This window comes from Ambystoma mexicanum, chromosome 6p, assembly GCF_040938575.1.
Source record: "Ambystoma mexicanum isolate Mex_15411 chromosome 6p, UKY_AmexF1_1, whole genome shotgun sequence".
Taxonomy (NCBI): Eukaryota; Metazoa; Chordata; class Amphibia; order Caudata; family Ambystomatidae; genus Ambystoma; species Ambystoma mexicanum.
In genome coordinates this window covers 1,500,024,791-1,500,037,549 of record NC_090935.1, presented here as the reverse complement: position 1 = coordinate 1,500,037,549, position 12,759 = coordinate 1,500,024,791, and the positions used below count along the sequence as shown (strand labels likewise).

At 44.7% G+C, this 12,759-nt stretch overlaps 1 protein-coding gene across 1 annotated transcript in view; it reads right to left on the bottom strand.

Annotated features, from left to right (window-relative positions):
• FRAS1 (Fraser extracellular matrix complex subunit 1) overlaps window positions 1–12,759 on the bottom strand; it is a 1,618,415-nt gene that overhangs the window by 929,427 nt on the left and 676,229 nt on the right. Inside the window, exon 21 of the mRNA XM_069626341.1 lies at window positions 1,392–1,544. Within this exon, the coding sequence (XP_069482442.1) occupies window positions 1,392–1,544 (153 nt within the window). The remainder of the gene's footprint in view (window positions 1–1,391; window positions 1,545–12,759) is intronic.

The window sequence follows — 12,759 nt, the reverse complement described above, 5'->3', positions numbered from 1 at the left end:
CAGGAGGGGTTGGGGCCTTGTCGAAGAAAAATCTGGGCGCCCCTGGAAAATGCATATAGCGGCAGGATACATGAGCGCATATGTTTTGTTAGCTAAGCATTTTCTAGCTAGGCACTGGATGTTACACACTACTTCAACATTACCTATTTTGGTCAGGGAGATGAACGGCTGGGCAACTATCTAACTAAGTATACTGCAGCATAATAGAACAGGGATGACAGAAAATCTATGCCATATTCTTGGGGTATGAAGATCAATGCTTTATCTGTAAATCCAGATGCATATCATCCTTTAATCTCACAAATATGTTTCTTGTTTTCACATTTACATATATGCGTTTTGTTATTAAAATGTGTAGAGGGTGACTATGATCCTAACACTTACTAATTAAATAATTGAATCCTGAATAAGGAAAACTGCTAATCCTGTTCTGAACAATATACCACTAACTGGATTTCCAATAGTGCTATTGCTAGAGAGTTTAGGTTATTGTGTTTATTTTCTATATGGTTAGATATGATTATTGTTATTATTTAGCATCATTAATGACTATTATATGTGTGATTCTCTTTGGGATAATTATGTGTGATGATCGCCTTGATGCATGTAAATATATAGTGGTTATAATGCACACTACTAATATGCAGAGGTCAATGATTAATATAGTAAGTTATCAGGTTCGCACCCGTCATTGTCATTTCTATAATACACTAGCACAAAGCATCCGTGCTCTGCACAGGCTCTGTAGACAGACATGATAACACTCATCAATTGTGAAATTAATGATCCTGTAGGTCGCTGTCCTGAGTTGCTTATCGCTTGATGTGCTTTGCACTCTGAAGGAAACTGCACTGAGAATGGACGCGTGTGGCTAGCTGACATACCCAGGGCAGAGGTGAAGGGGTGGCGAGAGTTGGCATGCTGCAGCATACTGGGACCTTCTATGCGCTCTCCCCACCTGTTGCCTCACCCTTGCGTGGTGCAGTGCAACTATCTCAGAAGCAGTGTATTCTGGGGCCTTGAAAATTGGTTTGCAAGGCTTTGAGTTTTGTTCCTAGCATCGACATGCTTAAAATGAGCTTTGTTCGGTTCTTCTGTGACCACATCAATGTTTTGCTGATTTCAGGCAACCGTCTCATGTGTGAAGGGGGTGAAATCCGGTGAAAGGGGTGGGGTGTCCAAATATCATGCAGCCAGTATTGTCCGAAGGGTTGTAACAGGTAACTATGCAAAATGTGGTGTAGATTGGTGGAACAGTATGGAATTGTACAAGGAACAAACTAACATATGTTCTGCTTTATATATCTAGATTTGAACTAAGCTCTTACATTGTTTATGAAAACCCAACAGATATTTAAAAAAAAGAAATGTTTTTATTGGCCAATACTCACTCCTGCAGGCTCCGTCTTCAGTGTAATATCCAAAGCCACAATCAGGAAGACACTGCTCTTCAACCAGGAAGTGATGGGGGTTGTGGCATTTCAAGCAGAAGCTGCCCATGTCCTGTAGATTGGCCACGCACTGCTGGCACTGAGGATGACAGTCTAGACATGGCAATAAAAACACAAACAAGTCAAACATCACAGGAAGCTTGGTACTTGACAATACTCATTAAAGTAAGAAGTGCTGGAATATGATCTAGAAAAACCAAGTCCCTCAAATCTGAAGAGGCTAGAACTGATCTGTGCCATATCTGGAAAGCCGAAGAGGCAAAAATATGAATTCATGGCTATGTGTTTATTGGTTTTAATTATATTGTCCCGGGATTACCCAAAATATATAGCACATGAAGGTGGTATCTGCTAAGAGTACTGCTCATCCCTCACATAAGGCAGTGGGCAAGGCACATGTGGGGCCTTGAAACACGTGTGTATAGGCGCGCTATTAATAAAATATCATATCTTCACACAAAATATGTCACATTCCAGTTTCTTGGAAAATCCAAACTCATTTACAAAACATACACAAAAAGCAGACAGATTGGAAGGCCCACTTGTAGTGAGTCCCCTGTCAAATAGGGGAGCCATATTTTCTCCTGTTATGCCATGTAGCAGAAAAGACAGGTGTGCCTGATTGGACCACTTCATATGCATATTTACCAGAGAAAATATATACAGAATTTGATGAGCAACATATATCACTAGTGAAGGTTAGTAAGAATAATTGAGTGAATGCAGAACAGACCTCCTGCTGCCGATTATGGGTCAATGAAATAAAATGGTAATGTGGACAGAGAAGGGAAGAGGAGAGTGACTGTGGTAAAGGGACATGGCACGTGAGAAGGCGTATTTGCAAGCAGGTCCTGTGACGATTCGCTAGGTATTGTCACTTATCCCCAGTGAGGAGCCCTTTCCCATGAGGCTAGGAAGATGCAGCCGCTAACCAATAGTCCCCCTGAGGGTGGTTTAATGCGGGAGGGACTCCCCCCTCTGGGGACAAGGATGATCACCTAGGGTACAACCCATTGAACAATAGCACACCCACACATTCCTTACCCCCCATTTCAAATGACTATATTGAGAGTAGACTGATGTGTTTCTGTAGTAGCTGGTGTACAGCCAAGACAGAAAATACTAGGGCGAAGAAGAGCACAGAAAACATGAGGATTACTGATTGTGCTAGTACTGAGACAGGGTGGCTCACAGGAGGCATGAAAAATACCAATGAGCCATTGACAACAGGGGTTGATGTTACGCTAGAGCAGAGTAAGCTCCATAAAGAGGAAACAGTAGAAGGACTTGAGGTTTTCTTCCTTCCCTGTCGGAGACCCAGGGAGATTCAAACTCTGCCCTCGACCCGAAGATAAGGCTCTGCAGAGGATGCCTGCAAGTGGCTTGGGGAGTACTTGATAGGTCCTGCATCGGCAGGACTGTGCTCAGCGGAAAGCAGGAGGCGGACCGCACCGCCCCCTAACAGTGCTGTGACTACAAGGAGCGACAGCAAGCGATACAGCCGCAAAAGCAGTAACAAAGCAGACGGCTGCAAGAAGTGGGAAGGAGACCAACCCAAGTCTCTGGAGAGACCGGCGCTGTGCGACCAAGTCCCAGAAGGTAACGGGAAGCACAGGTGGACGGTTAGGGATGTGGGGGAATAGAAAGGTCTCTGCTTCATACCGGGGAAACGCAAGGCCTATCAAAGGGCTACCAAGGGTCATGGACCCTAAACACGCCAAAGAGTGCATCCGAGGAAATCTTCTGCGTGCCAGTGGCGAAGATAAACCCACTGACTACCAGAGAAGAGTCTGGTATGCCACCAGAAGAGAGTCAAGCATCCGAGGAAATCTACCCTGTGTCAATGGCAGAGATAAGCCCACTGACCACCAGAGAAGGGTCTGGGACCCTAACAGCAGAGAGCCAAGATAAAAATCCAAACTGAAAAGAGAACTCGCCCACACCAGGAGAAGGAGGGAGCCATTATCCTGGTGAGGAAAGTGAATCCTTTAAAGTGCACTGATGAGACATCAGGGGAAAGGTGTCATCCCCCTGGCCTCCTTACAAAATATATTGGAAAGTGCAGACGAGTACCACGCAATGGAAGTCATTGTCCTGGTCCAGAAATACAACTGAACAATCCAGGGGACGGGGGTCATTCCTTCTGGTATCTGTTTAAAAAAGGACATTGGAGAACATCACCTGTATACCAGGAGAAGGGAGTCTTTCTCCTGGAGAAGTAACTTTCTGTTAAATTGCTACAAGCCAGGGGAAGGGAATCATTCTCTCCGGCACAGTTTTGCAAGAACATTTTGAGACCGACATCCATATACCAGGAGAAGGGAGTCATTCTCCTAGGGAAAAAAACTTTCTGTTGGATTATATCATTCTTTAGTAGTAGCGTAAGGGATAGAAGTAGGTTTTGGCATGGGACCGTGGACTTTTGATTTCAACAGACATTCTGACAGATCCTTTAGTATTAGTTTGAGGCAGGAGAACCCCTCTTAGAGATAGGGATAGCAAGTGTATAGCAACAAATCTGCCGCCTTTGTGTCAGTTTCCTTCTTCCACACCCTTACAGTCCACAGGGTAAGAATTGTTTAGGAGCGAAGTACGGTGAGGCCCACTATGTGGACTGCCTGAACATGATGTTTGATGATTTTGCACAGAGATTGCAGACAGAAATTAGAGTCATGTTTCTGTATGCATTCAATCAAAAGCCTTAGCTTTCAAAAGATCATATAAGCCTTTTTAAAAAGCAATGAAAGCTACACAATCAAGTGAAGGCAGTCCAAAACGATGGAAACTTTATGAAAATCTGCCGAAATATTTTTCATTCTCCTATTTAGTTGGAAATTCCATAGTTACAGAGGCGATATCTCTTGTAATTGTCCAAAGATTTCAAAATTTGCAGGGGATTTCCATAATCTTTGGAGAATTTTGAAAGTCTGTGCTCATAAGATTGTAGGATGACTGTGGGTTCAAGAAGTGAGTGGAACGCGGGTGGGGAGAGAAAGTCCAGATGGGTGGGATGGGTCACTGGGAAAAGCAAACAGACCAGCGAGGTTGAGGATACTCAGCCCAGGGATATATGGGGCGCTGTCTCAAGAGCACTGGCTTGGAAAGTATTAGATGAAACATAGGACCAAAGAAAACAAAATAATAGCGCTAAAACTGATGACATAGTTGAGCCCCTGAAAAAACGCGTCTTGACCACTCATGTCATTCCTGCTGCATTCCTAATCTAAGGCAGTACCCCTCTGGAAGGATATGGGCAGGTCATGTCATGTGTGACAAAAGGAGTACAGAACAAATTGGGAGCCCTTGAATGGATCAAGGTTTGAGTAAACAGCATGATGAGATACCCTCCTGTGAATAAGGAAAACAAATAACATGTTTTACTTTTATACTGGCTTAGTTCATCCAAGAGGTTTGGGGAAGATGCCTAAAGGGGATTTAGGGTTGAAACCAATTCAATGAGTAGGTAAAGATTAAATCAAATCAAAGAATGCACACAGGAGTAATTAGATTGAGCATTCATGACTCTCTAACACTCTGCCCAAAGCTTGGATTTACGCAGGCAGTAGGGAATACACCTGGCAACAGAGTGCATCTTCAATTTCAATTAAATCATGAATAATGAGCTGTGCGCTCTTCCTCGAATGTCAGTGGCCATACATTGTAGTACATAAACAAAAAGGGGAGAGATCATTTGATTGGTTTGTTTTAACAGAAAATATATTCACTCTAGAGCGTTTAACCTCTGCAATGGGGTACATTTCCTTGCTTAGGGAAAAGTAGCTGATAGAATGATTGAGGGACCCACTGCGAAACATCGAGCACAGGAGAATTTCCCATACAACATCTGGCCACCTGTTTATCTACCTTTGCAGCATACGTTATCAAAGAACCACCTGGTTTAGTGCATGTGGGACAAATAACACAAGAGGCACAACGTATAAGAGAACATAAAAGTGACATCCCAAATGACAATATGAAGTCATCAGTAGCCATAGATGTTAAAGTTTTCGGAAAATGACAACAAGATCATTGATCAGATTTCTATAACTCAATGAGGCAGTAATCATATTCAGAAACATCAGCAAAAAGAGACATTATGGGTACATAAATGATCCAGCATGTTTCCAGAATTGATCAGGTGTGCATCCTTCATAAAATGTAGGACAATATCTGTGAATAGAATAGAGTGTGCAATGAATTGCAGAATTGTCATTATTTTTTGTAGACCATATTGGTTTGAGTTCATGAGCGTTGGGGGAATGTCAATCATCTGAACTCCTATTTAATGAAAAGTGTCTCTTTGCCATGCCCGCCACTGGGGAAAAGGAAAATGGTTCTACCACATGGTGAGTGCAAGTATGGCATTCTCTAAATGTTTGTTTTCAATAATGAAATTCAGTTTTAGTGTTCATTAATGTTTAGAATAGATGTGTAGTGGTATTGCCATTTATGTAACTAGACACCCGAGTAAGAGCACAGCTCAGAACGTCGTATAATAGGTTCGTGGTGGGGACACAATTGTACTATTTTAAACTGAAATCAATTAAAAAGGGAACCACTATTGTTGGGAAAATTCATTTCCAAAAAATGAATATCTAGATAACACAAGGTCAGGGTTTGAAAATCAGTGCGCAGATACTAAATGTGGGCAATTGAACAGTACATTGATCATAATTTCACTAAAATGTAGTTTAGCCTTGATTTGAAGGTAACATTGACATCTGCGTTATAATAGTCTGGTCATTATATTAATTCATTTTCCACAGAGCAACTCTTTCTGCTGCAGTGGGATTTAGCTAAGAACTTACATCAACACCATCTTCTTTTAGCATTCACAGAATCGATGCAATTACCTAGTATTATGCCTGCTTGGCTATCTAGGATAATGCCATTGGATCCAGAACTAGAGCCTGGTCTAAAATACAAAATCTGTACCTCCTTTTTGTTACGGATTTAATGCACTCAAGTCATGTTTGGTCACATAGGATTCATCAAGCACACCACTGACATACACACCATGTCATGGCGCTGTGAAAACAGACACGCCCTTTTGACAATGCCCATATTTTGAGACACCTCTCTAGTATCCGCCCTCTGCATAGGGCATAAAAACATAGAAACTATCTGTGGGTGGGTTTGCTTTAATGTCATTGAATCTTTAGAGCAAATATGGCATTATAAAGCCGAAAGGTGTTGATATGAAGAGGCCTCAAACACGTGTGAATGACAAAAGAGAATGTACAAGCGACAAAGCTGTAAACACAGCTTAAGTTTTATTTTGAAAGGATTGTTCACAAATCTGCATCTCTACGAGGACTCTTCTGAACACTTAAAGATTTCTTTGTGTGCGTTTTGGGAGAGTGTGCTGTGAGACAGGCATGGTATCAAGAGAGACACAGGCCCTCATTACGAGACCGGCGTTAACCAATGGTGCTATTAGCGCCATGGTTAACGCTGGTAACTTACCGATTCCGCCATGGTAAAATGGGGAATTACCACCCCATTCCAAGGTTGGCGGGGCGGTAATTCCCCATTTACCATTGGCCCTTCCCCATTCCCATTTTTGCCCCATAGGGCTCAATGGGAATGGGGAAGGCGGTAATTACGGTACCGCAAATAGCGGTACCGTAATTAGCTTCAAGGTCCCTTTGCGGGTCCCTACCTTAACGGCTGGTCCCGACCAGCCGTTAAGGTCGGGAGCCGCAAAGGGACCTCGTAGTAAGGCGTTAAGGGGTTAACGGCGCCGCAACCTTTTACGGCGTCGTTAACCCCTTAACGCCTGGGTCATAATGACCCCCACAAACTCAAAGATAATTGTTTCAAAACCTTTATTTTTACTAAGGTTCTTGGGTAGGTGTAATGCCTAACTGGCCCTAACACTAAACAAATGGTTTCCTTAACTGATATTTCTAATGTCCATCGAAGTCTTGAAGTCCAAAATAAAAATCTGTATGTGTCGAAACCTATGCTTGCCCTCACTCTTTAACAAAAATGTGTTAGGAAGTCTTATACAAGTAAAATGTAGCAGTTAAACAAAAATAGGGAACCAGGGTTGGTTTCCGATGGTATTCTTTCCAATTTGTAGCTTCAAAAGATCGAGCTTACTGAAGAAAGACTGTTCATAGGACCTTCATAGTTCAAACAAATGCCAATATTCTTTAATGTCTTGGGGTTCCCTTCCCCAAGCTTCAGCTCTTTCAGCAACACCAAATAATCAAGATTCCTGTTTGACAGGCCCTTAGGGTTCCCTTACCCAAGCTCATGCCTCGTCTAAGTTCAAATACAAGTTCAGCTTTTAGGCCTCTCAGGGTTTCCTTCCCCAAGCTCAGGCCTGTCTTATGTTTCAAATGCAAGTTCAGTTTGTCAGGATGTACCTTTTTTTCATATACAGCTCTTTAAAGTTCTTTAAAAGGGGTAGCATCAGAGACTTTCGAAAACACAACGTTTTTTACGTCTTCCAAGCTCAACCACTCTGAGCTTTAACCCCTCTCTGTTTTCGTGACTTCTTTCTCCTGCCCACTGACCCCTTCCTCAACTTTTGTCTTTCTCTGTGCACACTTGCACCTTCTCCATCTTTCGCGTGCACACCTGCACTCGCTTTCCACTCTACCGGGTCGCTTGCACCCTTCTCTCGCTTCGGGTCTCTTGCGCCCTCTTTGTTTTAAGTTTTTTCCTTCGCGCACTTTGCGCTTTGCTTTTCTGGCTTTCTATTACTTTCTCTTTATCCCTTCATTCTCTTTCATTCTATATAGCTTCTCTGGTTTCTTTACATTTCTTTCCTCTTTCTGCTCTGTGCCGCTTTATGCATTTACTTTCGCCTGCTCCATTTCAATCAGCCGCATGCTCCCGTGTCTCTCTCTCTCTCTCTCTCTCTCTTACTTTCACAAGACTCACCAGGGCAACAACGCAGTGAAGAGCGGTCCCTTTGGGTTATGCATTCCTGAGGTCAGGGTCTCACCACCTGCCCCTCAGACACCCTTGGGGCCGGCAAAGGTCCCAAGGGAACGAGCAATGGTCCGATAGCAGCCTGCAGCCTGCAAGATCCTTTGCTCTGGCACTTTGGAGACACGGCTCCCTAGCCACGCTGCAGCCCCTCAGAAACACTGGGCCCGCATCTGGTCACGCCGTTCTCCTCTGGGCAGTAGATCCTTCTGCTCTCTGCTCCGTGGCTCCTTTGGTCCAAACAACGTCCCCAGCTCGCTCAAAACCCTGTGTAGAACCACACCTTTTATAGTTGGAAAAGAAGTCAAGTGGAGTCAGGTGTGAATGATAATTGGTAAATTCCGGACTATAAATGGGACAGCTTAAGTTCTTTCTATAGCTGGTTTCCCTTATATTCCGTGTTATTCCTATGGGTAATCTTCACTACTCCTGGTTGCCACTTCCTCGTTCCAGAGTTTGTTGGAAATGGGTAGGGGTGATGTTATGGGTTTGGAAATACCCCATGAAAGCTGAGGGGAAGGGTTTTAAGGTGGAATGGGAAAAGGGGGGAATACCATGTCTCGCCTTTGGATGTTCTCCTCCCAATCCCAAATGAACCTCTGCTCAAGTGATCCTCCCTCGCTTGTCCACCCCCAGGGTTGGGATCCATGAGCGATGGCTCTTCCCTGGCCACCTGACTAGAGGGTACCGGGGGAGTAGGTGGGAGAACACCACCAGGTTTCTCACAGTCCACAGAAAAATTCCTATCAAAGAACTTTGTTGGTGTTGCAGGATTTACAATTTACTTTAGGACTGGATGAGACAAAGCTTAAGACAAAGAAATAGAATACTGCTAGATTTCACAATGAATAAACTCCAGTTGTATCAGCAACAGCTTCTGAACATCCCTGGACTAGGACAATTAATTCCATAACTAATGCTCAGACAAAAATAATAAATAAAAACATATGTAACCAATCGAGCAAAGACCACCAACTTTGTAGAGATTGATTTCGCTCCCCAGACACCAGATTTGCTAACTGCATTCTCTTTTGCTCCAATTATTATTTACTTCAAATATTTTAGAGTGCTCAAACACCAGAAGGCAGCTCAGAGCTGTACACTTTTCTGGATCTTGTTGGGAGGATACCCTTAAGAGCACCCAACCCTCTATCCATGGCGGATCGCTGTTGCACATTTCAACCTGAGAATGACAGAGACTAAGTCACTCAATGTTATGGGGGACACGCAACCAAGCAGAGGAAACCTCTTGAGAACCTCCTTCTAAATGAATTACCAAGATCCTTTTTGTACCAAAAGGTCAGAGTTGTGGTGAATCTGCCATTCATAACCAGATTGTTGGATTAGGTTGTCATATGTGAGGCTAAAAGATTTGTGGAAGGGTGAGAAATCGTGGGTCCTAACCGTTTTTCGATCAGCACATGCGGTTTATATAAGTGCAGGCTGGTTAATCATCAATCAAAATGCCTGTAAAGTTCTGTTGCTGCTGGTCCAACTGGCGGCATTCAATATGCTTGATCATGACAAAAGAACTATGCATTTTTACACTGGATGCCTCCAACAGCAGTTTCCCATATTAAGTAGAGGTAACTCAGCACAGTGACATGTACTGCTGGACCATGGATATTGTCTTGCAAACTCATGGGATACCAAGAACGTAGCATTTCATGCAAAGCATAAACTAATTATAATCTGTATGGTGCATGTGACTAGGATACAAAAGAATAGTCAGCAGGCCATGGAAAGTTTGGTTTATTGCAGAAGAACCATCAAAAGTCACAAAGATGTTCTGAAGCTGTGATGTTCTTTGTCCTGTGTGAAGGCATCATGAAGCAAGACACAGACAACAGATTCAAAGTTCAAACAACAGTGTTTTGTTTAACTTAAATGTCAGGGTGGATGAAGGCCTAACTTGCCCTAAACTAAGGTGGGTTTTCCCTTCTTGAAGAAACTAAGGAAAGTCTGACTCAAAGAGTTCAACATAAACGTCTGTGTCCAAAACCTATACTTGCCCTCACAACTAATTCTAAACGATGTGTAGGGATGTCAGCAATAAAAGAACTAGTGTTCCAAACAAAGTTCTGATCCTCTTCCAGCCCCTGGCTTACTTTTCAGCTCCCCTTCTTCCATTTCAAGAAAGTTCCACACAACCTCAGGGTTCCCCTCCCCAAGTTCAAGACAGTTCCACAAAACCTTGGGCTTCCCTTCCCCAAGCTCAAGACAGTTCCACAAAACCTTGATGTTCCCTTCCCCAAGTTCAAATCAGTTCCATAAAACCTTGATGTTCCCTTCCCCAAGTTCAAAACAGTTATGATACGATAATGATATAATTTATTTATATCGCGCTCATACACAAGTGTTTCAGAGCGCGAGTTCCACAAACCCTCAGGGTTACCTTCCCCAAGTTCACACAGCTTTCCTTCAAATTTCCCTCTACTACCTCCTCTTCCTCCTCTCTCATCCCCGATTGTCTGACCGCCATCCAGGCATGGTGTGTGGCTAACAATCTCTGTCTTAATGCCATTAAAACGGAGATCCTTCTCATTGGCACATCTGCACCCTGTTTTCCTCCTGCCATCTGGCTCTCCTCCTTGGACCCTCTACCCTCACCATCCTGTGAGGCCAAAAACCTTGGGGTCATCTTCGACTCAGCTCTCTCCTTCACCCCTCACATCTTGGACCTTGCCAAGAAGGCACACTTCCAGCTTCTCCTCAGAGGCATTCTCCGTTTACTCACCTTCCCCCAGGAGCTCAATGTCTCCAGAGCTCCTGTCCTCTCTAGGCTGGATTACCGCAACAGCCCTTTCCTCCCTATGCCCCCTTCACGTAATCCAGAATAGGGTTGCAAGATTTATTCTTGGCCTCAAGCCCAGGGACCGTATCTCCCCAGCCCTAAAATCTCTCCACTAGATCCCCTTGGCCGTGAGGATCAAATTCAAGACCCTCTGCATCATCCACAAGGCTTTTTGGGGCCTGGGACCACACTATCTCCAAGGTTCCCTCCCTAAATACTCTGCTGCTAGAGCCCTCCGCTCCTGCAACTGTAACTCTCTGCTTGTCTAACACTTCTCCAGGCAGAGACTGGGGGGCAGGTCTCTCTCTTCGGGTGTTGCCTCCCTTTGGAACAGCCTCCCTCCCCCTCTCAGACTTGAGCCGGACCTCCTTAAGTTCTGGAAACTTCTCAAAACTCTGCTTTTCTCTACCTCTTTCCGTTCCTTGCTAATCACCCAACTGCCGCGGAGACTGGTGGCCTGGTCCTCATGAATCGCACCGGATACCAGTCCCCTACCCAGTCGACACCAGCACCCTCCACCCCCACCGCACTGCCCCCTGCAGGCCCCCTATCTGGCTGCTGTGCATCTCACCCTTGGGGTTAATTCGCCCTAGCACTTAGCCTGAAGCCTCCTCCCTGGATCCCCTTGGCACTTCCCTCTCCCGGGCCCCACCAGCATTTGTCCAACCCCCCACCCATTCCTAACTCCTGCACTTTTCTTCACTGCACTTGCGCGTCCGAATGCCATAAGGCCTAGTAGAATCACAATTGTATATTTACTGTTCTTGCCAATGTTATTTACACCCCTTATACCCTCTCACTTTGCCTTGTGGCGCCTGGAAACACTTATTTTGTATATGCGCCTAACAAATGCTCAATTAATACTTTTGTTATCTTTGACTTTGCAGCTTCCTCCCAACCAGTTGCTTCGGGTTGGTTTTATTGTGCACATGCTTTTCTGTTCAACTCAGCTTTCACTTCAGTTTCCGCACAGCCCCCAGGAGTGCCCCTGCTCAAGTGATTCTCCCTACTCACTCCCCAGCCCTTGGCGTCTCCTCTGGGCAGCTGTGCTTCTTGTCTCAGCTCTGCCTGCAGTCTTTCTGCAACCGTGAGCCCCGCTTGCACTTCACCCTCTCTCGATATCTGCCAGCAGCTCTGCTTTCTCCCCCAGACGCTGTCGTGTGTTTGGCTTCTCTCTTCTGCATCCGGCTGCACAACTCTGACCATCGCGGCTCCCCCTCGGCCCTGGATTCTAGAGTTCCCTGGGCTCGTATGCCGGCGCCTTGGCTCTTCTCCAGGACCCACCACAGCTGCTTCCTCGCATTCAGAATTCCCTGCTGGTCTCTTTGCTGTTGGTCTCCTCTCTTCTTATACACCTGCAACCACTTGACAGGTTGCAGGTGTGAATCCCAAATTGGAATTGCCTGGTGGTAATTAGCAAAGCAGTTGGGACATGCCTGACCTTTACAAATCTCTACAGACCTCTTCCTCATCTCAGTACTGGAGTGGCGAAATTACTTACTAGTGTTACCTACTCTTAGTTGCCTCTTCCTCGTCTCAGTACCATAGTGGGTCGAAAGATGGAAAATGTGG